The 26,526-nt window shown below is 35.4% G+C and overlaps 2 protein-coding genes and 1 non-coding gene across 4 annotated transcripts; 2 read left to right on the top strand and 1 right to left on the bottom strand.

The window, feature by feature from the left end:
* Nucleotides 1-927: 927 nt before the first annotated feature.
* LOC122061153 (putative pentatricopeptide repeat-containing protein At3g08820) lies at nucleotides 928-3,125 on the bottom strand. 2 transcript variants are annotated; one of them, XM_042624357.1, is made up of 2 exons: nucleotides 1,742-3,125; nucleotides 928-1,648 (listed from the first exon to the last, which is right to left on the bottom strand). In XM_042624357.1, the coding sequence occupies exons 1-2, from the start codon at nucleotides 3,045-3,047 to the stop codon at nucleotides 981-983; spliced, it is 1,974 nt and encodes a 657-aa protein (XP_042480291.1). In that variant the 5' UTR covers nucleotides 3,048-3,125; the 3' UTR covers nucleotides 928-980. The 2 variants fall into 2 exon arrangements, with proteins under 2 accessions (XP_042480291.1, XP_042480289.1); XM_042624355.1 differs by having other exon boundaries at nucleotides 928-3,125.
* Nucleotides 3,126-7,111: 3,986 nt separating this feature from the next.
* Nucleotides 7,112-7,558, top strand: LOC122060622. The gene has a single exon (XM_042623753.1). It carries the CDS (start codon nucleotides 7,112-7,114, stop codon nucleotides 7,556-7,558), a length of 447 nt encoding a protein of 148 aa, XP_042479687.1.
* Nucleotides 7,559-16,994: 9,436 nt separating this feature from the next.
* Nucleotides 16,995-17,101, top strand: LOC122062279. Its single transcript, XR_006134899.1, has one exon. It is a non-coding gene; the product is annotated as a small nucleolar RNA R71 (small nucleolar RNA).
* Nucleotides 17,102-26,526: the final 9,425 nt, after the last annotated feature.

The following is a 26,526-nucleotide window of genomic DNA, read 5'->3' as shown; positions in this document are numbered from 1 at the left end:
AAAAAAAGTAAGAACAAAGACATTAAAATGCACAGGACAGTCCCAACATTTTCCAAAACTCCAATCTGCAAAGTAGTGGACCAAAAGTGCAGAAAAGTTGTGAAAATCCAAGGTCCAGCATGCAGTAGCAAGTCTATTCATCACATTGAGGACCACGAAGGAAAGTACATAAATCAAACTGTTATAAGTAAGTAATTCACAATGACAACAAAAACTAAAAGAAATTTGAGAAGAATAGCACGAAAACTGGAAAGACATCCAATGGTAACTTCTTTCTTTTGTGTTTTCCTTCTCAATGCATTTTACTGACTTGAATTTTCAAGAGCTGATCCTGTTAAATACCTTCAAGAAATTTCTTCTATATTAGATTGCCCAATGAGAATTGGTAGTTTCTGCGTAATCAAAGCACTATGGACGACTCCATTTTCCAATCAGTGAACTGAAGTTACTTTGGAGTTCTTGGACCCCACTATCAAACTACATATTTATCTGGTTTCAAGTATCCCAGTAGCCTAAGACCCAATAAAACCAATCGCAAATTTTTTTTTGTTTTCTGGTGCTCAAGGGAAGAAAAGGAATTGAATATGATTCAAATGCATTCCTTCCCTTGAGCACCAGAAAAAAAGTTGGCTGATGAATTTCCTCAAAAATGTCAGTGGCTTGCCAGCCTTTGAGGATGTTTATCATTATAGGTGTGTACGGCATTAGTCCAGATGTGCAACTGAGCAGTATATTGAACTCATGCACAGCACGTACTCAATATTACATTGATAAATTTGGATTTAGTAAGAAAATGACCTTTTCTTGTCTGAGAAAAGAAAAGAAAGAAAAAGAATGAGCTTGGATGTATATTTCTTTCTTCCTTCAGCCACTCTCTAAAGGGATATAGAAAAATAATTAAAAGCATTGGAAAACATATACCGGTACTTAGTCAAACAAATATATGAGTTCCCAATATGTGGTTAATTTTATAATTTGTCTCACCAGAAATCTTTACATGAGCATGAGCCATCCTTGAAAACATGGTATCGGTTAGTATCCCGGACAATTATCTCCCGATTTGTAATCTTTGAGATGATCTTTATTGCTGTATGACAATCTCCACAAACCCTAAGATTTTTTACAACTCGAATCACATCTTTTGGCTCAGTGCAGATAAGGCCAAATGCAACAGCCAACTTTTCACTGTGAAAACCAAGGGAGTGCTCCTTTTCTTCTTCTTCTATATCAAAGAGGACAAACTCTGTTGTGGGCATATAACCTGCTTCCTTCAACTCCTTAGACAACTCATCAAGCTTCATATAGATCTTATCCGTTAACTGGTGGGACCTGTCTCCCACACGGAACTCATGGACTACCCCATTGAACTCTATCCAACTACACCCTGGTGTCTTTTGGATGCCCCTCTCATTCATGGTCAACCTAAGGTTAGCAGCATCATTCCATCTGCCACTAGTGGAGTAAATATTCGACAATAACACATAATTCCCTGAGCTCCAAGGCTCTAATTCTATAAGCCGTTTTAATACATGTTCTGCCAAATGGGTATCTCGATGTAACCTACATCCACCCAGCAAGGCCCCCCAAATAACAGCATTAGCCTCAAAAGGCATGTCTTTGATCAACTGATGAGCTTCCTCAAGTAAGCCTGCACGCCCAAGAAGGTCGATAAGACATCCATAATGCTCAATTCTAGGAGTCAAGGAATAGATACGACTCATACTATGAAAATACCATCGACCTTCATCCACTAGTCCAGCATGACTGCAACCAGAAAGAAGACCGATGAAAGTATTTCCTTCAGGTTGGACTCCCGACTTCTCCATCTGGCCAAAAAGTGCAAATGTAGCTTTGATATAGCCATTGAGGGCAAGCCCAGAGATTACAGCATTCCAGACCACAATGTCTTTTTCCTGCATTGCTTGAAAGACTTGCCAGGCCTGTGCCAGGCTTCCACATTTGGCATACATGTCAATCAACGCAGTGCCCAAAACAGGGTTAAAAAGAAACTCCTTTTGATCGATCAAACAGCTCACTCTCTGCCCTAATTCCAGAGCTCCTAACCGAGAACAAGCTGAAAGAATCCCAACCATGGTGAAACAATCAGGCTTCACGTTTTCCCTCTGCATTTGGAAGAAAAGTTCCACAGCCTCTTTGGGAAGCCCATTCATTGCATACCCCTGAATCATGGCTCCCCAAGAGACAATATCCCTCTCAAGCATCCCATCAAAAACCCGGTGGGCTTTCTCCATGCTACCACACTTGGCATACATATCCACCATGGCAGTAGCTACAAAGACATTCATCGTAATGCCCATATCCTCTATACATTTATGTACCCAATCTCCAGTCTTTATATCCCCTAATTGCGAACAGGCTGACAGAACCCGAACAAGGGTAAAACTATCAGGCATCAAATTCGTCTCCAACATCCTCTGAAATACTTGCACCGCCTCAGCGAAGCGACCAACACCCATATAGCCAGAAATGATAGCAGTATAGGAAACAACATTTCTGTCAGTCAACTCATCAAACAGCTTCTGTGCCTCATCCAAGCAAGCACATTTAGCATACAAACAAAGCAAACTAGTCTTAACAAACACGTCGTTTTCGAAACCACCTTTCAACAAATTGGTGTGAATCTTTACACCGGATTCAAGATCACAAAGCCTCGCACTAGCCTTGAGCACAAAAGGGAAAGTAAAATTGTTGGGTAAAAGTCCCTCTTCCCGCATAAGACCATAAAATTCCATTGCCTCACTAAGACAATCGTTGGAAACGAAACCTTGGATCATTGTATTCCATAGGAAGACATTGGGTTCCTTGGTTTGATCGAATACAAGTCGGGCATGGTCTGGGTTTCGAGATTCCATGCTCGCCCGCAAGACCAGCTTGAGAAGATAGTTGTCCTGATCGAGGCCAAAGCGAAGAAGGCGACCATGGACATGTTTGAGCTCTTTGAAGTCTCTGCATCCCTTGATTAGGCGGCTCTTAATCTCCAAGATCTTCAAAAGAGAAGGTGAAGATGGGTTGGTGAAGAAGTTCATGCCCTTCTCACCCCAAAATTTCCGAACGTTAACATGAGCAGATTCCGTATGAAGAAAGGCCCAATGAAAGTCTTACGTATCGGCGATCACTTATCCCGATTTTCAAACTGCTTTGAGTCGTCTGATGAGCACAATAATTTGTGAAATTTTAGAGATATAAGGGTACATTTTGCCCCACTTTGAATAATACTTTTTTTTTTTTTTATTTCTAAATCTACAAGAGAAAGTGTTTAAAGTGAATCAAGAACCAGTCCAAAGGTGGGACCCACTCATTGATACCGCATCCTCTCCTACAAAATCCTAAAGATTATTCTCTCTCCTTATCACCTCACAAGATCTTGAAGATGCTATGCATAGATTCTTTTCTGATTTAATCAAAATTACAAGATATTGGTTAATATTACAATGAAAGAATATAATTTGTTAATTTTGGAAACAAATTCTCTTTTTCCTCACACAATATCTCAGAGAATGAGGATTTTACCAAGATTTAATTTAATTTAATTTTCTTTCTTTTCTTAAAGAAGACTTATAGAAGGAAGGAGGCAAGACAAAAGCCATATAAAAGCCCCTTCCTCCCCCCTCCTATTTATTATTATTCCCCTTAGTTTATTTTCTAGTTTATGCTTAGTTTTCTTCTCTCTCCCTCTTTCACTCTCTTTAGTTTTAGTTCTCCTTTATTTTTACTTTAATCACTTTTGTAATAGTTTTTTTATGTCAATTAATGCAAGCACTATTTTATTCTTATTCAGTCTTTTATGTTTATGATTTATGCAATTGAGTTGTAATTTTTAAAGTTATAGTTTTAGGCTTAGATCTAGGTGACAAGATCACGAGTCGTGGAGCATTTTTTTTTTTCAAGTTTAGTTTTTTTTTCAAGATTTGTTTTCTTTAGTACTAAAAATTTCAGATTTGGTTTATTCCAGATCTGATTTTTAATACTGGTAGTATCTCAAATTACCTAAGCTTTCAAGTTCAAGCATTGATTCAAGTAAATAGGTTCCCTCAGTAGTCTTCTCTCCCCCCTCTCATTCCCTCTTCTGACTACCCTTTCATTCTTAATTTAGGATTTTAATTTTAGTCGTTACATTATTGCTATCCCTTTCCCCCAAGGTTCATGGCTAGTGTATGTGTTGGCTTTGCCCCTCCTAGCTATAGAATCATCAATTTATTGCTTTTATTTTAATTGTCTCCATTTCCCTAAAGCCAAGTAGAATAACCCTTATAAGAGTGACTCTTTGGTCAAATAGAGAAGCTCATATTATGATGCATCCCTCGGGCTAAATAGAGATACCTACTTGTGAGTCTTTCTCTAGCTTTATCCCATTTCTTTTACTCTATTTTTATTTCAGCATTTTTTTCCTTTATTTTTAATTACGTGGGTTGTTTATTTTCAGTTATTTATTTATTTAATTTTAATTACGTGGCTTGTATGTTTAAATTCTTAGATGACGAATGGTTAGGACATTATTTTAGATATATATGTTTAGGACGGTAATTAGAATTAGATCACAATCATTAATCGGTTCACTCTTGCATTATTAAAAGAAGAAAAAAAAAATAAAGTGACTGCTCTCCCTGAGTTCGACCCGTAGCTACACTAATCCTTACGCTTGCAGTTACATTTAAAATCCTAACATCGTCCCTGGCATATTTGAAATCGATTCGGCCGATCCATCCGAATCGCACGATTTTGCTTCGATGTTGTCTTCTTTGAAACCAAACCTCAGGTTTTAATGTGAAAATCATCTGTAGCTGCTGCATCGGTGTAATGAGCATTGGGTGGTTTGGATACTCCATCTATTCTGAATTGTACTCCACCCCTTCTTCTCTAATGGGTCCTCTTCTTTGTTTATCTCTTTCTCCTCCCCTCTATGTAATAATATCTCTGTCCCTGTTGGGGAGGAGAGAGATGACTTAAGGAGCGTTGATGCAGGCCACGCTCTCAAATAGAAAACATCATCCTACGAAAAAAAATTAAGTGTTATTTATAAATAGATATTATGATTTGTGAATAAATTAAAATTAATCCAAAATTAAATGATGATATAGATGTTCTTAAACAAGTAAACAAATATTGTATAATACAGAGAGTTTTGATACAACTTAACTGTTCGCTACCATGCCTTAGTTGGATCTTATGGACCTTTCCTCTTAGTATCAACTGTTGGATTATTTGTTTGTTCAACTTTGACAATGTATGTGAATATCTTACATCGCTAAATTAATTTTCATATGCTATTTATAATACGTTTAGGTTTTAATTTTCATAACTGGGTACAAGATCGGTCTCCATCAATTTAGATTTGATTGTCTTATGATCAATTGGAATTGGTCAGAATCAATCTAACTTTATTGGACTCAGTAATCAAAGAAAGTTTATTGGAATCAATATCAAGTTTAATAGGCATTGTTAAAATATTTTTATGTGGGCTTATATTAATTGAATTTTTGTGATTTAATAAAATCAGGTTAATTATTTGGTCTAATTAAGTGAGACATACGGGCTTTAATTAGTTTAATGTGGGCTTTAGTTAACCATTGAACTTGTGATGAGTGAGTCCATTGGGAAACTTTATAAATAGAGAGCTAGGTCCCTCCTCTAATCCTAATAATATTCACAACGTATATTCTCGAGAGAAAGGGAGAAAGTGAAAGAGACAGGGTTTCTTGTGGCTTCCTCCCTTGTACGTTCAGGTTCCTCATCTAGTCAGTGATCATAGGAGAATAGAGAAGAAGTACCTTGCTACATGGATCAGAAGATTTTTCTCTACGCTTTGCTTTACTATAGATTCTAAACAAGGTATACTTTTATTGATTATAATTTTTATCACATTGTTCTTGATGTTCTTAATCTATCTATGGTGATCTATTGAGTCTAAGAATTATACCTTGTTGAGATTTTAATCCTACATGTGATATCAAAACCACCATAGATTAGGTTTAGAACCATAATCATGTTTGCAAGGGATAGATTAAAGTTTCTGGATTGAATCCATGGATTATGAGTGATTAGGCTTAAAACCCTAATTAAAACCCTAATCAAATTTATAAATGATTGATTATAATTTTTGTATTGGATCCATGAATTAAAGATGATTAGTTTTTTTTTAAACCCTAATTGATTAAGGATGATTATTTTGAAACCATAATTGATTAGGGATGATTATTCTGAAATCATAATTAATTAAGAATGATTATTTTGAAACCATAATTGATTGATGATGATTATTCTGAACCATAATTTATTAGGGATGATTATATTGAAACCCTGATTGATTAGGGATGATTATTTTGAAGTCCTAATTGATTAAGGATTATTAGGTTTGAAACTATAATCAATAAGGATCATTAGGTTTAAAACCCTAATTATTGAGGATGAATAGTGCTCATGGTACTATTCATGAGATTAAAAATAAATGAAGAAACATCCTAATGGATGATTAAAGTATTAAACAATGTTATTAGCATCTAATGTAATTTGTAAGGACAATTTTTAGCCCTTTATCTTCAAGTCTAAATTTACATATTATTTGGTTTGATGTGAGTGATTAATTATATACCGGTATGAGAGAGTTTTATAAATTTGATTAAGTTATAGCCACCAAAGTGGTCTTCTTGATCGAATTTATGGAATGTCAATCTTATACGGTAATTGAATGTCTCTAATTCTAATGCATGGTCATGTACCTAAAGGAGGTGATTGTGTGTTGGTACTTAGAGGGTCACATATACAACATATGATTGAAAATTGACTAACCCAAGTAGTCTATACAACCAAAGGTGATAGCATATCAAAGATTGAAATATGTTTTCATGACCGCTGATATGTGGAGGGTTCTACAACTGCATGTTATGAATTTAGTCCAAAGGTGTTTACATAATGATGTTTGTGAACTCTTAATTGGTGTACTCATATTTTAAATTATATGGTACTCACATTATGCTAATGATATACATTATTTATTTTTAAGTCACCTTTTTTGTCAACAAAAATATGTTACTATTGATGTTCTTACTGGGTCCAATAAAAATGAAAAGAGAATGTATTTTTTGTCATGAAAATGGTAGATGCTTATACATCCCTTATTATGAATAAACCAGCGCATCTAACTGATCAGAAAACTGATGATGAAAAATTGGTGTATGTTGAATGGGTAAAGAGCAATCGCATATGTTTACTGTCCATGAAGAGGTCAATCAAAGATCACCTAAAAAGTGATTTTCCTGCTAATTGCACTGCTAAGGAGATGATGGATGCAGTAGCACTCAGGTATAGAGTCTCATCAAATGCTGAAATAGGAATTCTTCTGCAAAAACTTTTCAATTTGAGGTATGATGGTTCTAGAGGTGTTAGGGACTATATCATTTGGATGGTGGATTACCAAACCAAACTTAAAGCTTTAAATATTTCTCTTCCTGATCCTTGCATTGTCCATCAAGTCTTGAATACCCTTCCTTCTGAATTTGGGATCATCAAAATCAATTATAACTCCCAAGATGAAACCTGAACCATTAATGTTTTGATCTCTAAAGTTGTTGCTAAGGAAGAAAAACTGAAGAAAAAGAAAACTCACACAGCCTTGTTTGCTTCTAACTTCAGTTTTCATAAAGGTAAAAAACCTAAATCTTATACTAATAAAGTTGCTCAGGAAATCAATAAGGAGTTTGATCAATATAGCAATTTAGGTCCTAAGAAACCTGCTTTTAAGAAGGAGGGTGGTCACTGCTTCTTTTGTAAGAAAAATGGTCATATAAAAAATGAATGCCCTAAGTACAAGACATGGTTATCTAAATGTGAGCATGCAGGTAACGATTCTTTGGCACTTGTTTTTAAATCCAATTTATCAGAAGCCCTATCCAATTCTTGGTGGCTAGATAGCGGTGCAATTAACCATTGCTTTTACCATACAAGGATTCATAAATCGGAGGAAGCCAAATAAGGATGAATCAAAGTTCACTGTGGGAAATAACGAACAAACTGATGTAGAATTTGTGGGAGATGTCATTTTAATTCTAGACTTTGGTTTTAAATTGATGTTAAAAAACACTTTTTATATACCATCCTTTAGACGGAATTTAATTTTCGTTTCAGTTTTAGACTTGTGTGCTTACCATTTTAAAATAAAGAACGATATGATTAATTTGTTCTTCAATTCAAATAAGGTCGGTTACTGTACTATGTCTTATGGACTATATAGATTGTGTTTAGCTCCTCATGATATTTATGTCTCTTATAATATTGAAAGAATTGTTCTGAAAAATCCTTTACCTAAGGAACAATCTTACATGTTGTAGCATAAAAGACTTGGTCACATATCTAGGGAAAGAGTTGAAAGGTTGGTTAAGTTTGACATCCTGTCACCCTGGTAAAGTTTGACATCTTGCCCACTCTTGAAGTTAACCTAGAGACATGTATAGACTGCTGTAAAGGTAAAATGACCAAGATAAAAAAAAAAAGTAGCCAGTCCGTAGTTCTGACCTGTTGGAGATTATTCACACTGATATTAGTGGACCCTATATAGCTACACTGTGTAGAAATTTTTATTTCATCAATTTATTGATGACGATTCTCAATATGGTTATCTGTTCTTGATTAAGGAAAAGTCTGAGTCTCTTGATAAATTTAAGATTTTTAGGACTAAGGTTGAAAAACAGTTGAAAAAAGTTATCAAAGTCATTAGATTTGACTGGGTGGTGAGTATTATGGCAGACATGGCGATGTTGGACGGCTTAAAGGTTCGTTTATCAAATACTTAGAGGATTCTAGGATAAGAGGTCGATTTACTATACCTGAGAGTCCTAAGCAGAATGGGGTGGCCAAAAGCCATAATCGCACCCTTATGGCTATGATGAGAAGTATGGTTAGTATAGAAAATCTACCTCAGTTTTATGAGGTGAGGCTTTGAACACAGCTGTTTGAGATTTTAAAATGTAACCGCAAGCATACGGATCAGTGTAGCTACAGGTCAAACAAAGGGAGAGCAGCCACTTTATTTTTTTGCTTCTTTTAATAATACGAAAGTGAACCGATTAATGGTTGTGATCTAATTCTAATTACCATCCTAAACATATGTATCTAAAATAAAGTCCTAACCATTCGTCATCTAAGAATTTAAATATACAAGCCACATAATTAAAATTAAATAAATAAATAGCTAAAAATAAACACCCCACGCAATTAAAAAGCAATGAAGGAAAAAAATGTTGAAATAAAAATAAAGTAAAAGAAAGGGGATAAATCTAGAGAGAGACTCACAGGTAGGTTTCTCTACTTAGCCCGAGGGATGCATCATAATGTGAGCTTCCCTACTTGACCAGAGAGTCACTCTTACAAGGGTTACTCTACTTGACTTTAGGAAAAGGGAGACAATTAAAATAAAAATAATAAAATGATGGTTCTATGGCTAGGAGGGGCAAAGCCAACACATACACTAGCCATGAACCTTGGGGGAAAGGGATAGCAATAATGTAACGACTAAAATTAAAAACCTAAATTAAGAAAGAAAGAGTAGTTAGAAGAGGGAACGAGAGGGGGGAGAGAAAACTACTGAAGGAGACTACTTACTTGAACTTCAACCCTTGAACTGAAAACTTAATCGATTTGAGATACTAACAGTACTAAAAATCAGATCTGGAATAAACCAGATCTGAAATTTCGAGTACTAGAGAAAACATATCTGAAGAAAAAAAAATTGAACTTGAAAGACATGCTTCATAGATTATTCTTGTCACCTAAAACTAAGCCTAGAACTAGAACTTGAAAATTACAACTTCAATTGTTTAAACAATAAAAATAAAAAACTGAATAAAAAACAAAAGTGCTTGCATTAATTGAATAAAAAGAACTTACAAAAGTGTTTAAAGCATAAACCTAAAACTAGAGCTAGAGAAAGAGAAAACTACAGAAAGAGCTAGAGCAACTAAGAAAAAACCCTAGAAGAAGAATGAAGTGTCTCCTCCCCTTGTGTTGATTCTATTATATAGAGAATGGGGGAGGGAAGCTAATGATTTTAGCTTCTAAAGAAAAAAGATTTTTTTTATCTTGTTGATGAGGTGGAGGAGAGAGAAGATAGAGAATTGTAGGAAGTAGGGAATCTCCAACGATTTTGCTTTATTTTTCCTTCTTTTTTTTTTAATTTTTTTCTCTCTTCTTCAAACGTCGGCAGCATCTTGGATGATTTTTTAAAAAAATTTTAAAAAATTTTTTTTCCTTTCCATTTGTTTCTCCCTTTTTTTCTATTTTTCTCTTTATTTCCTTATTTCTCTCTCCTCTTGTGTAAGAAACCCTTTGGCCGACCTCCTTAAGAAACCCTTTGGTCAACCTCCTTTAAGTGATGAGTAGGAGAGAGAAAATCTTCTAAAAAAAATATCAACAAAATGGCAGCTAAGAGGTTCGAACTTGTGACTTCCTAATAAGCAAAGGATTTTGCATACCACAACTCACCAACTACGCTAGGTAGTTGTTGTTACCAAAAATGAATCTTTAATCACTTAAGGATGTGGTCCATTGATCCTTGTTGGCATTTGGAATATTTCATGTACCTCTGAGACAACTGCAAACGGGCTGGTTCTACATCTCAGTTCAGTTTTGATCCATTATTTTTTTTCTGGCTTGAAAAGAATAATCACTTGTACGGTTGACCAAACGAATGTGTACTTTTAATTGAACACGTCCATTTTGCTCAAAATTTCATCCTCTTCGTAACTATGAAAAAAAATATGACCTCTTTAGGTATAAAATTGGAGATATAGCGACCGATAGTCTTTAAGGCCTTGAAAATATAAAACCTGTAAAAATAGAGTAAAACCCAAGGTAGCTCCATTCTAAATATGTAAAATGCATGTTTTACTACCCTGAATTTCACAAGTAAATGTGCTCATCATAATTCTCCCACACTTAGACTTTGCTAGCCCTCGAGGAAAACAAAAAGGAAAAGAATAAAAACAAAAAACCTAACTAACTTTCGTAAGAATCACGATTGCACTTAACATGTGCAAAAAGCCTTTAAACCCCTAGGTCTCCCCTAGTGGACGAGTTGTGTCTCGTGGGTGTTTGTAGTGATATATACCCAAAATTCAGAATAAACAAATCCCAACCTTGGCTAAAGGTAAAGGCCATACCGATCCGGAGCAAAGATAATTTCTCTTTCAAGAGACCCCACAGTTGAACTTTTATTATCCTTTCTTAATTCTAGGCACTAGCATATTTCTTAATTTGGAACTCATTTCGTCTCCTCCAAAACATCCTTATCTTAAGGAAAAACCAGTTGTGACGAAATAAGGAACCAATGACTAAGGCGTTGGAGTGTTTTTGACCAAACATGTTACCTAGCATTAATGACATTTGCACATTTTTTCTCCTTTTTTCGTTTAATAAACTTTATTTTACTCCACTACTTTTGGCCTGAATGACATGGTGGAGCAAACACCAAACACCCAAGTTACTATGTAGCTTCATTTTTTGCATATGCCTACAAAGACAGTGATGTTAGAGTTATTTCAAAAGTTTTCTCCCTAGGAATTTCGATCAAAACACCACGCTTCTTGAGGCTCAATGAGCTGTCTAGTTCCAAGGGAATCAACTCTTATTCATGCCACATTTCATATTTTATTTAAAATTGTGCATTTGTCAACTCATGCCAAATTAAAAAGACGATCTCAACTCCTAATCAAAAGTACAAGGAACCCACAGACTTACATATGGTCTAACACCATAAAACAGGGTTATCTTATTTTTCAAAAGAAAGTCCCATCCCAAGACACATGCTTGTTTCTTTCTTCTTAACATGGTTTTTATACATTCAAAATGGGTACCTTAATCAAAACTTTTATTTTCATACATCAAGCAACCGAATGGTATGATTATTAGCCAAAAACCAAAATAGGACTTCATTCTTAGCAAGCTCAAAAAAAAAAAAGCAAAACAAAGTGGAAAAACACAAACTGGTTTCCCTCCCCCGCACTTAAGTCATGCAATATCCTCAATGCATAAAAAGAATTAAAAGCGAAGACAATGCAAGGGGGTCATACCTGATTAAAAGTTAGTCATCAGTGTAAAGAGGTTCATGGAGATCCATGTCCTCTTCACTACCAGTATTAGGAAACTCGAGGAACGATTTCAAACGCTAATCATTAACCTTCGAAATTACCCCTGTTCCTGGATTCAAAATCTCCACAGCCCCAAGGGGATATACATTATGGATAATAAACGGGCCATCCCATCGAGATCTAAGCTTACCAGGGGAAAGATGCAATCGAGAGTTGTATAATAAGACCTTATCACCAATTGTAAAAGATTGGCACAGAATGTGCTTATCATGGAAAGCTTTGGTCTTTTCCTTATCTTAGAACTTTCATATGCTTTATTCCTAAGTTCCTCCAACTCAGATAGTTGGAGCCTACGATGAATTCCTGTATCAGACAAATCAAAGTTAAGCTTCTTGATGGCCTAAAAGGCCTTATGCTCCAACTCAACTGGTAAGTGACAGGCTTTTCCATACACCAAATGGTAGGGAGACTAACCAAGATCGATCTTGAATGCAGTACGATGGGCCCACAAGGCATCAATGAGCTTAAGGGACTAATCCTTATGATTGAGATTAACAGTTTTCTCTAAGATTTGTTTGATCTGCCTATTAGACGCCTCCACTTGGTCACTAGTTTGGGGGTGATAAGGGGTATATAACTTATGGGTGATCCTATACTTTTTCATTAAGGCCTCAAAAAGTCGATTACAAAAATAAGTACCCCTATCACTAATTATTGCACGTGGTGCACCAAAGCGGAAAAAAATGTTCTCTTTGAGAAATTAGACCACCACTTTGTGGTCATTAGATTTATAAGGTTTGACCTCTATCATGTAGAAACATAATCAACAGTCAAAAGTATGTACAAATTCCCAAAGGAATTAGGGAATGGTCCCATGAAATCGATGTCTCATACATCAAAGATCTCAACTACCAAAACAGGGTTGAGGGGCATCATATTCCTCTTATTAAAACGGTCAAAAGATTAGCAGGCGGGACATGCCTTGTAAAAATCGAAAGTATCTCTAAAAAGAGTGGGCCGATAAAATCCGCATTGGAGAACCTTTGCGGCAGTCTTCTTAGGTCCAAAGTATCCACCACATGTATGATCATGACAAAAAGAGAGAATGGAATATTGCTTATGATCAGGAACATATCGTCGGATAATCTGATCTGGACATATCTTAAACAAATAAGGATCATCCCAAAAAAAGTGCTTAACTTGGGAATGAAACATATACTTATCTTGGGTGGTCCAGTGATCCGGAGTCACACCTGAAACTAAGAAGTGATAATGTCAGCAAACCATGGTTCACTAGTCACTGCAAATAACTGTTCATTTGAAAAGTTCTCGTTGACTAGAGAATCGACAGTCAAGGAATTTGGAAGCCAGGATAAATGGTCTGCAACTAGGTTTTCAACTCCTTTCTTATCCCTAATTTCTAAATCAAACTCTTGCAAAAGTAAAACCCACCTAATGAGATGAGCTTTGGCATCCTTCTTCTGAACTAGGTATCTAAGAGCAAAATAATTAGTATACACCACCACATGTGAACCAACTAAGTAAGATCGAAACTTTTCTAATGCAAAAACAATAGCTAAAAATCCTTTTTCAGTGGTTATACAATTGAGTTGTGCATCATTTAAGGTCCTATAGGTATAGTAAATGACAGTGGGAAACTTATTAATTTTTTGACCCAAAACTGCTCCTATGGCAAAATTCGAAGCATCACACATTAGTTCAAAAGGTTCAGTCCAAACAGGTGGTTGAACAATGGGTGCATTGGTCAACTCCTTCTTAATTTGTTTGAAGGATTCTAGGCACTCTTTAGAAAACTCAAAAGTTTGATCTTTGGCAAGTAATGAAGTGAGAGATCTGGCTAACTGACTAAAGTTCTTAATAAACCTTCTGTAGAAGCCTGCATGCCCTAGAAAAGACCGAACATGCTTAACAGATTAAGGAGGCGGTAAATTATCAATTAAATCCAGTTTGATTCTATCTACTTTAATTCCCTCATTAGATATTACATGGCCTAAAACAATGCCAGATTTAACCATAAAATGACATTTCTCCCAATTCAAAATCAAATTCTCAAATATGCACATTTTCAAAACTAGAGAAAGATGATGAAGACATTCAGAATAGGAATTCCCATGAATTGAAAAGTCATCCATAAATACTTTTAAGAATTTTTTGACCATGTCAGAAAAGATACTCATCATGCATCGTTGGAATGTAGTAGGGGCATTGCAAATCCCAAAGGGTATACGCCTGTAAGTAAATGTTCTATATGGGCATGTAAAAGTGGTCTTATGTTGGTCCTCTAAAGCAATTGTGATTTGGTTATAGCAGGAATATCCCCCAAGAAAGCAATAGTATTCATGTCCAGCTAACTTCTCTAACATCTGGTCATTGAATGACAAGGGGAAGTGGTCCTTCCAGGTTGTCACATTAAGTTTTCTATAGTCTATGCACACTCTCCACCCTGATTGGACACGGGTCAGAATTAGTTCATTATTGACATTGGGAACTACAGTCACCCCAAACTTCTTAGGCGCTACGTGAACTGGGTTTATCCATTGGATGTTAGAAATAGGATAAATTATTCCATGATCCAAGCACTTTAGGATCTCTTTCTTAATGGCTTCCATCATCACTGGGTTAGCTCGTCTTTGGGGTTTCGTAGATGGTTTGGAATCCTCTATAAGATGTATATGATGTTGCATAATAGAAGAGCTTATACCCTTGATATCAGTCATGGTCCAACCTAGGGCTTCCTTATTATCTTTTAACACTTTAAGTAACTCCTCTTTCTAGCTAAAAATCAAATTTGAAGAAATTATTACAGAATGAGTCTGGTCAGGCCATAAGAAAGCTTACCTCAAATTAGATGGCAACTCCTTAAGATCTAGCTTAGGGGGCTCAACTATGGAAGGTTTGGGAATGGAATTGGAAAGGGGTACTAAGTGCTCCATAGGTGTGTGAAGATTCAAGACTTCAGAAAAGAAATTTTCACTATCATCATCCAACTCATCTATACACTCTTGGAATTTTGAATCAAAATCAATATCAAAGTTGGTAATTAAATCATCAAAAAAATCTAGAAAATCCTCAAGCATATTGATCTCTTCTTCCATATGTGGTTGTTTGCCTATCCTAAACATGTTAAACTCAACAGTTTGGTTGCCAAAAGATAACTTTAGGAAACCATTCCGGCAGTTGATTAATGCATTACTAGTAGTTAAGAATGGTTTTCCTAGAATTATTGGGATCTCATCCTTGGTTGAGAAGGGCTTGGTATCTAACATAATGAAATCAAAAAGAAAAATAAATTCCTCCACCTTTAGTAAGACATCCTCAATCATCCCTTTAGGAATCTTAACAGACCTATCTGGCAACTGAAGAATAATTCTAGTGGCTTTCAATTCTCCCAATCCTAGTTGCTTGTACACATGGTAAGGTGAAAGATTCACGCTTGCACCAAGGTCAAGTAAGGCATGCTTAATGTAGGTGTTGCCTATGACACAAGATATCGTAGGGCTCCCTGAATCCTTATACTTGCTGCTATAGGCTGAGTAATTATGGAACTAATGTTACTTGCCAATAACGCTTTTTTGGTACACTAGTGATACATTTGTGAGTACACAAATCTTTTAGTACATTTGTATAGGCTGGGATCTGGGATATGACATCCAAAAGAGGGATGTTCACTTCTACCTTTTTGAAGATTTCTAAAATTTTATCCACGGAAGCAATCTTCTTTTTGTTTACCAAGCTATTAGGAAATGGGACAGGAGGAATATAAGAACTGTTAGGGATTTACCCTTTTTCAGAAGAATCATTTTTGGTTTTTCAACCAAATCATCTTTAATTTCAAAAGAATCTTTAGGTTCATCAGATGAACTTGGAACAAGAGGCACACTTGTGTCTTCAACTGAAGGAGGGCTGACAGGAGTAATAGATGGGAAAGATTTAGGAATGCTCTGTTGGTACTCTTTACCACTCCGAAGGGCATAAACAACATTACATTGGTTAGAGGGCCCTTGTTGGGTCTGACCTTGTATTACATTCAATGCTGCATTAGTTGGTGCTTGTGAACTAACAGGCTGATGATGCCTAGGGTTAGGCTCTGGTTGACTAGGTAAAGTTTCTTTCTCCCTCTCATGCATAATTGAGATAACTTGGGTGAGTTCTCTCACAAGATTTTGATGACTTGTCATGAGGGGGGTCATATTTTTTTCCAAGTCACTTATTCTACTTGCCTCTCCAGTGGTGGTAAACTCAAGGGGTTGCTAATAAGATGATAGGAGATGGGCCCTAGGAAAACTAGCTTGAGGTCCTACATTTGACCGAGGAAAAATATTTTAGGAAAAAGATTATTGTGCAAAGGGAGGCCTTTGGGGTCTAGGTTGACCTTGATTATGGAAATTGGAAGGCCCTGCTTGGTTGCCCTGATTCCAGGAGAAATTTGGGTGATTTCTTCATCCTGGATTATAGATGTTACTATACGGATTATTCTAGTATAACGCATTAACACTATCATTAAAAGTGCCCCCAGAGGTGTTGGGGCATTCTTATATGACATGTCCAGGGGACTGACACCAAGCACAAATCTTAATCAAATTGACTAATGATGGCTCTCTAGGAATAATAGTCTCAATCCTCTTGATTAGGCTATCCAAATGGACTTCCTTGGTTACTATCCCATCCACAAAATATCCTTTTCCTCCTATAGTTCTTTCACTCTCTTTGGTTGATTCCCACTCATAGGTTTTGTCAGCTAAGTCAAGTAAAAATTCCCATGCCTTTCCTTCATCTGTAAAGGATATGCATCCCTCAGGGCACATAGACTTTATCACTTGTTTAGTTGGGTAATCAATACCCTCATAAATTATTTGACATAAATGCCATAAGTCTAAGCCATGGTGAGGGCATTCTTGGAGTAGATCCTTGAATCTCTCTATAAGTGTAGAAAATGACTCACTAGGCTTTTGCCTAAACTGAAGGATATCACTTCTAAGCTTATTAGTCTTGTGAGTTGGGAAAAAATTCTTAAGGAAGACAACTGTGAACTGTTCCCATGAGGTTATGAAATTTATGGGTAACCCATACAACCACTTCTTAACTTAGTCTTTTAATGCAAAAGTGATAAACCTAAGCTTAACAGCATCATCAGAAAGCTATTGGATCTTAATTAGAACACATACCTCTTCAAATTCCTTTAGAAATAGGTATGCATCCTCAGAGGTCAACCCATGGAAGTGGGACAACATAGTGATGTATTGAGATTTGAGTTCAAAATTATTGCCCTAGGCTTGTGGTAGAACTATGTAAGAAGGTTGGGCTGTTCTAGCATGGTAGAACCTATCTTTCAGAGATTTAGGTGAAGGGTTTTGATGTTAGTCTCCCATATTAAAAGGTTTTAAAGAGAGCAAACGTATAGAGTCACTACTTGTTGGATCTCTTCTTTCTAACCGATCCTTAGTATTACGTACCCACCTAACACTCATGCAACAGAAAACTACCCACAACTAGAGTAAGACAAGCACAAAAGAATAGATAGCAAAATTTTTTTTTTTTATAATTTTATAATTTTTTTGATTTTTTTTGCTTTTTGGGAGCTTACCAGCAAGGATCCGGGGTTGCTCAAGTCAATTTCTGAGATACTACTACAAGGCGAAACCTATCTTTATCATACTGTGAGGCATGACGACCTCCATCGATACAACTATTATTACAATTTGTTCTTCTCAGGAATTCAATAAAAGAAAAAGAAAAACAAAACAAAGCAAACAAAGCACTCCGATATACCAAAAAGAAGCAAAAAATAATATGGAACTGTCTCCCCGGTAACGGCACCAAAAACTTGTTTGAGATTTTAAAATGTAACTGCAAGTGTACGGATCAGTGTAGCTATGGGTCGAACACAGGGAGAGCAGCCACTTTATTTTTTTACTTCTTGTAATAATGCGAAAGTGAACCGATTAATGGTTGTGATCTAATTCTAATTACCGTCCTAAACATATGTATCTAAAATAACGTCCTAATAATTTGTTATCTAAGAATTTAAATATGCAAGACACGCAATTAAAAATAAATAAATAAATAGTTGAAAATAAACACCCCACGTAATTAAAAACCAATGAAGAAAAAAAATGCTGAAATAAAAATAAAATAAAAGAAAGGGGATAAAGCTAGAGAGAGACTCACAAGTACGTTTCTTTACTTGGCCCGAGGGATGCATCATAATATGAGCTTCCCTACTTGACCAGAGAGTCACTCTTACAAGGGTTACTCTACTTGGCTATAGGGAAAGGGAGACAATTAAAATAAAAACAATAAATTGATGGTTCTATGGCTAGGAGGGGCAAAGCCAACATATACACTAGCTATGAACTTTGGGGGAAAGGGATAACAATAATGTAACGATTGAAATTAAAATTCTAAATTAAGAAAGAAAGAGTAGTCAGAAGAGGGAATGAGAGGGAGGAGAGAAAACTACTGAAGGGCCTACTTACTTGAACTTCAACCCTTGAACTGAAAACTTGATCGATTTGAGATACTACCAGTACTAAAAAATAGATCTAGAATAAACCAAATCTGAAATTTCTAGTACTAGAGAAAAAAAATTGAACTTGAAAGACATGCTTCATAGATTATTCTTGTCACCTAGAACTAAGCCTAGAACTAGAACTTGAAAATTACAACTTCAATTGTTTAAACAATGAAAATAAAAAACTGAATCAAAAACAAAAGTGCTTGCATTAATTGAATAAAAAGAACTTGCAAAAGTGTTTAAAGCATAAACCTATAACTAGAGCTAGAGAAAGAGAAAACTAGAGAAAGAGATAAAGCAACTAAGAAAAAACCCTAGAAGAAGAATGAAGTATCTCCTCCCCTTGTGTTAATTCTATTATATAGAGAATTGGGGAGGGAAGTTAACAATTTTAGCTTCTAAAAAAAAAATATTTTTTTAATCTTGTTGATGAGGTGGAGGAGAGAGAAGATAGAGAATTGTAGGAAGTAGGGATTCTCCAACGATTTTGCTTCCTTTTTTCTTCTTTTTTTATTTTTTTCTCTCTTCTTCAAACGTGGGCAGCATCTTGGATGATTTTTTTTAATTTTTTTTTCCTTTCCTATTTTTTCTCCCTTTTTTCTATTTTTTTCTTTATTTCCTTATTTCTCTCTCCTCTTGTGTAAGAAACCCTTTGGCCGACCTCCTTTAAGTGATGAGTAGGAGAGAGAAAATCTTCTAAAAAATCTCAACAAAATGGTAGCTAAGAGGTTCGAACTTGCGACTTCCTAATAAGTAAGGGATTTTGCACACCACAACTCACCAACTACGCTAGGTAGTTGTTGTTATAAAAAACGAATCTTCAATCACTTAAGGATGTGGTCCATCGATCCTTGTAGGCATTTGGAATATTCCTTGTACCTCTGAGACAACTATAAACGGGCTGGTTCTGCATCTCAGTTCAGTTCTTATCCTTATTTTTTTCTGACCTGAAAAGAATAATCACTTATACCGTTGACCAAACGAATGTGTACTTTTAATTGACACGTCCATCTTGCTAAAATTTCATCCTCTTCGCAACTATGAAAAGAAATAGGACCTCTTTAGGTGTAAAATTGGAGATATAGCGCTCGATAGTCTTTAAGGCCTTGAAAATATAAAACCTGCAAAAAGAGAGTAAAACCCAAGGTAGCTCTATTCTAAATATGTAAAATGCATGTTTTACTACCCTAGATTTCACATATAAATGTGTTCATCAATGGCACTTTATATTCTTAATCGAGTCCCTTCTAAAGTTGTTCCATTAACTCCTTTTGAGTTATGGACTACACGGAAACTTAGTTTGAACCATCTTAGGGTTTGGGGATGTCCTGCAGAAGTAAGGTTGTATAATCCAACTTTAAACAAGTTAGACTCCAGAACTACTCGTTATTTTTTGCTTACCCTGATCATTCGAAAGGGTATCAATTTTATAATCCTTATGGAGGTACTAGAATTGTGGAATCATAGACAGTAAAGTTTTTAAAACTTGACGTGGCCAAGAAGGGTAGTTGTTCTTAGACTATAGAGAACAGTAGTGAGGTTGGGACGACTGTATCATTTACTGTACCTATTCAGATGGATGTAGAGCCTACTACACCAGTTGCTACACCCATTGAGATATCGGAGCATGTTGTTGATATAGCTCCTACTAAGGTTCCTCAGGTTCAGAATGTGGTTGTGGAGGCTTCACTTAGGAGATCCACTAGGGAGAGGAGGTCAGCTATACCACCAAACCACAGGTCTATTTGGGAGAACATGACTACAACATCGGTTGTGTGATTGATCCAATTTCTTATTCAGATGCTATTTCTAGTCCTCAGTCAAATTTTTGGTTGGATGTAATGAAAGCTGAGATGCAATCGATGAAACATAATGGTGTTTGGGAGCTTGTTAAATTACCTAAAGGTTGTAAGCCCGTTGGTTGCAAATGGGTGTATAAGACTAAAAAGGATTCCAAAGGGAAGATTGAAAGATTTAAATCTAGACTAGTAGCCAAGGGATTTACTCATAGAGAAGGAATCGACTATAACGAGACCTTCTCCCTAGTCTCTTCGAAGAATTCTTTTAGGGTAATCATGGCATTGGTAGCTCATTTTAATATGGAGTTGCACCAGATGGATGTAAAAACTATTTTCTGGATGAAAACCTTGATGAGGTGGTCTATATGGGTCAACCTGAAGGTTTTGCGGTGAATGATTTTTATCTTGTATGTAGACTTAAAAAGTCTATTTATGGGCTGAAGCAAGTTTCTAGACATTAGTACTTTAAGTTTGATAGTGTTGTGACTTCATTCGGTTTTGTTGAGAAATAGGCAGATCGGTGTATATATCACAAGGTCAGTGGGAGCAGATTTATTTTTCTTATACTTTATGTGGATGATATCTTGCTTGCAAGCAGTGATATAAGACTGTTGCATGTGATAAAGCAACTGTAATCTAGGGAGTTTGACATGAAGGACCTTGGTAATGTGTCTTTTGTCCCTAGCATTGAGATCCATAGAGATCGTTCTTGTCGACTGTTAGGTCTTTCTCAAAGGATATATATTGATTGTGTTTTGGAGAGGTTCAGTATGCTAGATTGCAAATATGGGAATGTTCCAATTCTCAAGGGTGATAATCTGAGCTTATTATAATGCCCTAAAAGTAATATTGAGAGAGATTTAATGAAGAAAGTAACCTATGCTGGTGCATTTAGAAGTATCATGTATGCTCAAGTTTATACTAAACCAGATATTGCTTTTACAATAGGAGTTTTGGGCAAATATCAGTTAGACCTTAGTCACAACCATTGGGTTGCTGCCAAGAAGGTTTTAAGGTACTTAAAAGGGACAAAAAATTATATGTTGATTTATAGACATATTCAGGGCCTATAACTAGCAGGGTATACAGACTCTAACTTTGCTGGTTGTTAGGATGATAGAAAGTCCACAACATATATTTTCTTAATGGCAGGTGGGGCAGTATCATAAAAAAGTATGAAACAGAAATTGACAACTTCTTCAACTATGCAAGTAGAATATGTAGCATGCTATAGAGCAATTACTCAAGCAATTTGGATTAGGAACCTCATAAGGGAGTTGACAGTGTTTGATTTTGTGGCTAGACCCATCCAGTTGTACTATGATAACAATTCTGTTATATTGTTTATTAACAACAATAAGGGTATCACAGGGTCCAAGCATATGGAGGTCAAATATTTGGTCATAAAGGAAAAGGTTAAGAAAGGTGACATCAAAGTGGAGCATATTGGTACATATCAGCTGATCCCTTGACTAAAGGCCTTCGCCCTTGTGTTTTTGAGAGACATGTCATTAGCATAGGCTTAGGAGTATCAAGGGATGCAGTTGTTTAGTGGGAGATATTTTATTTTTCTTTATTATGTAATAAAATTTTCATCTGTACTTTTACCTTTTGGTAATTTTTAGGATTATATATTAACTGTTTTTAGCATGTAATTCAATTCAATAAAATGCAATTTTGTTATAACTGTTGTATTAAACACGTGGGTGTTTTATATGTTGGTATTATATATATAAATGTTTGAAGTCTTAAGGTATGTGTTAACCTTGAGCAAAGGCCGGGGCATTCAGTTATTAGCCTTAAGGTATGTTTTATAACACATAAAGTATAACTCGAGTTACTGAAGATAGACATATAGGTTCATTGGAACTATAAGAATTTTCTCAAATGTGGTTGTATCACTTAAGTAAGAGAAAATTGGACTGACAATCATATAACACATATGGAACCATTATGTAGGTGTTATCCAGTTGCCACACTACTATATTGTATCCATGTCAGTAGAGTTGAGAGCTCTCATGACCATGGAAGGTCCTATGTCGTTTACAAGATGCAGTTACTGCCATGATTCGATGTTTGAGACTCTATGGGACATGATTGACTATTAGAGATGTCTCTATACCATTATAAAGGCACGTGCATTAAGATGATGATTAGTCTGAGATTTTTTTTAGGGACAAAATAAGTTTTCAAAAATTAATAACAATTAATATAGCCCAAGTGGGAGAATGTTAGAATATTTCTATGTGGACTTATATTAATTGGGTTTTTGTGCTTTAATAAAATCATGCTAATTATTTGGTCTAATTAAATGAGACATACATGCTTTAATTAGTTTAATATAGGTTGGCTAGTGTGGGCTTTAGTTAATCATTAAACTTGTGATGAGTGGGTCCATTGGGAAACTTTATAAATAGAGGGCTAGGTCTCTCCTCTAACTCTAATAATATTCACAACATGCATTCTAGAGAGAGAGGGAGAAAGTGAAAGAGACAAGGTTTCTTGTGGCTTCCTCTCATGTACGTTCAGGTTCCTCATCTAGTCAGTAATCATGGAGGAATAGAGGAGAAGTACCTTGCTACGTGGATTAGAAGGTTTTTGGTTGCACTTTGCTATACTATGGACCCCAAACAAGGTACGCTTTTATTGATTATAGTTTCTATCCCATTGTTCTTGATGTTCTTAATCTATCTATGGTGATCTACTAGGTCTAAGGATTGTATCTTGTTGAGATTTTAATCCTACAGGCATCTGATCTTAAACCTTGTAGTACATTCCTATTCTCCAAAACATACTTAAAAAGTTGAGTATATTAAAAAGGAAGAAGGTTCCCTAAAAGGCAGTGTGACCCCTACACCAACATGGGGGCCAATGGGAGTGCATACGAAAGCATTATCAAGGATTAGATTTTCGCCTTTCATGAGGGATGGGGTGGTCATTTCACTCTCCTTTGCGTTTGGGCTCAAAAGCATGCTTCCTTTCAAGTTCTATTTTCCATTTGAAAATTGGGAAAAGAATCCCCAACACGCTAGTATTCAAATTCCATCTCACGCCCTCTCACGTTCCATTACATATACTTCATACTCTCTCTCCACATTAAATGACCCTATATTTAAGCCTTTCTCACAATATCTATTGGTGGGAAAGTGCACTTTGGCAACGTATTGTGGGAACTGCACTCCCCTTGAAAATTAATGGAAGAATGAGATTCTAAAACTAGATCATCATTATGTTATTTTTTCCTTTGAAGAGGGTTTAAAGGGGAGGGTGATGAATTGTCCGACAAGGGTTGGCATTTATTGAGGAGAAAGAGTGAATAAGGACCCATGGGTGGGATGTGAGAGGGCAAGCATAAAAGTCTATACATTGGCATCATGCATTTCTTTTCCCCTTTTTCTTTTCAATTTCTTTCTTTACAAAATCTTAATTTTTTTAGAGATGGATGAAGAAGGTAATATGTACTAAAAACCTGAAGAAAGCCTCGAGTCACATTTGCTTACATTACAAATGAACTATTATATAAAAGTATAAACTCATGTTTCATGGTTATTCTTTCACTTTACAAAATATCTTCTTCTAAATACCTCCATACCTTCAAAGTCTTGGATTACGGCTTTTAAGAAAATCGATTATGTAAATATATTTCTCCCTTATAAAAATAAAATATTCATTTGATTTATATCTTTTCATTGTTTTTAAAATACCCTTCAAAGTCATTGTTGAGATTTAAAATGTAACCGCAAGCGTACGGTTCAGTATAACTACGGGTCGAACACAGGGAGAGCAGCTACTTTATTTTTTTTATTTCTTTTAATAATGCGAAAGTGAACCGATTAATGGTTGTGATCTAATTCTAATTACCGTCCTAAACATATGTATCTAAAATAAGGTCCTAACCATTCGTCATCTAAGAATTTAAAGACGTAAGCCACGTAATTAAAAATAAATAAATAAATAACTGAAAATAAATAATCCACACAATTTTAAAAAAATATATATAAATAAAGGAAAAAATGCTGAAATAAAAATAAAGCAAAAGAAATGGGAGAAAGCCAGAGAGAGACTCACAAGTAGGTTTCTCTACTTAGCCCAAGGGATGCATCATAATATGATCTTCCCTACTTGACCAGAGAGTCACTCTTACAAGGGTTACTCTACTTGGCTTTAGGGAAAGGGAGACAATTAAAATAGAAACAATAAATTGATGGTTCTATGGCTAGAAGGGGCAAAGCCAACACATACACTAGCCATGAACCTTGGGGGAAAGGGATAGCAATAATGTAACGGCTAAAATTAAAATTGTAAATTAAGAAAGAAATGGTAGTTAGAAGAGGGAATGAGAGGGAAGAGAGAAGACTACTGAAGGAGCCTATTTACTTGAATCAATGCTTGAACTTAAAAACTTGGGTGATTTGAGATACTACCAATACTAAAAATCAGATCTGGAATAAACCAAATCTGAAATTTCTAGTATTAGAGAAAACAAATCTTAAAAAAAAAAAAAAACTGAACTTGAAAAAAAAAATGCTCCACGGCTCGTGATCTTGTCACCTAGATCTAAGCCTAGAACTATAACTTTAAAAATTACAATTCAATTGCATAAATTATAAACATAAAAGACTGAATAAGAATAAAAAAGTGCTTGCATTAATTGACATAAAAAACTATTACAAAAGTGATTAAAGCAAAAATAGAAAAGAACTAAAACTAAAGAGTGAGAGAGGGAGAGAAAGAAGAAAACCAAGCATAAACTAGAAAATAAACAAACGGGAATAATAAAATAGGAGGGGGGGAGGAAGGGGCTTTTATAGGGTTTTTTTTCTTGCTTCCTTCATTTTACAAGTCTTCTTTAAGAAAAGAAAGAAATAAAATAAAATAAAATCTTGGTAAAAATCTTCATTCTCTGAGATATTGTGTGAGAAAAGAGAGAATCTGTTTCCAAAATTAACAAATTATATTCCTTCTTTATAATATTCACCAATATCTTGCAATCTTGATTAAATTAGAAAGGAATCTCTGCATAGCATCTTCAAGATCTTGTGAAGTGGCAATGAGAGAAAGTAATCTTCAGGATTTTGTAGGAGATGATGTGGTACTAATGAGTGGGCCCCACATTTGGACTGGTTCTTGATTCACTTTAGCACTTTCTCTTGTAGACTTGAAAACTAAAAAAAGAAAAGAAAAATAAAAGTAGTACTATCCAAAGTGGGGCAAAATGTATACTTATATCTCTAAGATTTCATACATTATTGTACTCATCAGTCATCTTGAAGGCTTTAGTAAAGGAATTGTAGACAACAACTTGTACATGACGATAGAGGATGACAACCAACTTGTGTATGTTGATGACATCATTTTTGGTGGTTATAGAGATGAAGTTTTTTGAAAAGATAAAGGCTGATTTTGAAATGTCAATGGTTCTTGATTTACAGGTGATTCAATTGAAAAATGGAATATCTATATCTCAGATTCAAAGATCACTATTTGACAGGAAATCCAAGAATTTGAGTTATTTAAATAATAAAATAGAACAACCTTTGTAGTATGACATGGATTTATGATAAAGGTTCTCAAGTGCAATGTTATATATCATACTATTATATAAGTGCATGTACTCATGGTTCATGCCTCATCTTTTTTTGAACTATTATATCTTTTTTATTTTTGAAAAAACTATCATTATCTCATTATCTTTCATACATTGTCTTCTTAGTGTTTTTGGAATCTATAGTACCTTTGTCTTTAGTTTTTATTTTTTTATAAGATAGTCCACGATCCTCTAGCTATCACATTTCTTATAAAGTGGATAGGTAAATCTCTCCGGCATGGGAAGATTGTCCATGATTTTTTTTTTTTTTTTAGAAAGGGGAAGATTTTCCCTGATTCACTCTAAGAAATTTAGCTGAATTTGTCTAGACTCTCTCTCTCTCTCTCTCTCTCTCTCTCTCTCTCTCTCTCTCTCTCCTTCTCGCTATGCATCAGCCTCTCTTCCTAAATTGGGATCGTCTTCCTTGCATTTCACTCCCAGCTCATCATTAGAAGGGATTACAAAAGAAGATCGATAAACTTCACTGGCGTGCCTTTCTCACATGTA

This window comes from Macadamia integrifolia, chromosome 14 (assembly GCF_013358625.1).
Source record: "Macadamia integrifolia cultivar HAES 741 chromosome 14, SCU_Mint_v3, whole genome shotgun sequence".
In the NCBI taxonomy this organism is placed as follows: Eukaryota; Viridiplantae; Streptophyta; class Magnoliopsida; order Proteales; family Proteaceae; genus Macadamia; species Macadamia integrifolia.
The sequence above is the reverse complement of the archived record's forward strand: the minus strand, read 5'-3'. Positions and strand labels throughout refer to the sequence as shown.

Coding starts and splice junctions, on each gene's coding strand:
- LOC122061153 (XM_042624355.1), bottom strand. CDS start 3,047: ATGAACTTCTTCACCAACCCATCTTCACCTTCTCTTTTGAAGATCTTG.
- LOC122060622 (XM_042623753.1), top strand. CDS start 7,112: ATGGTAGATGCTTATACATCCCTTATTATGAATAAACCAGCGCATCTA.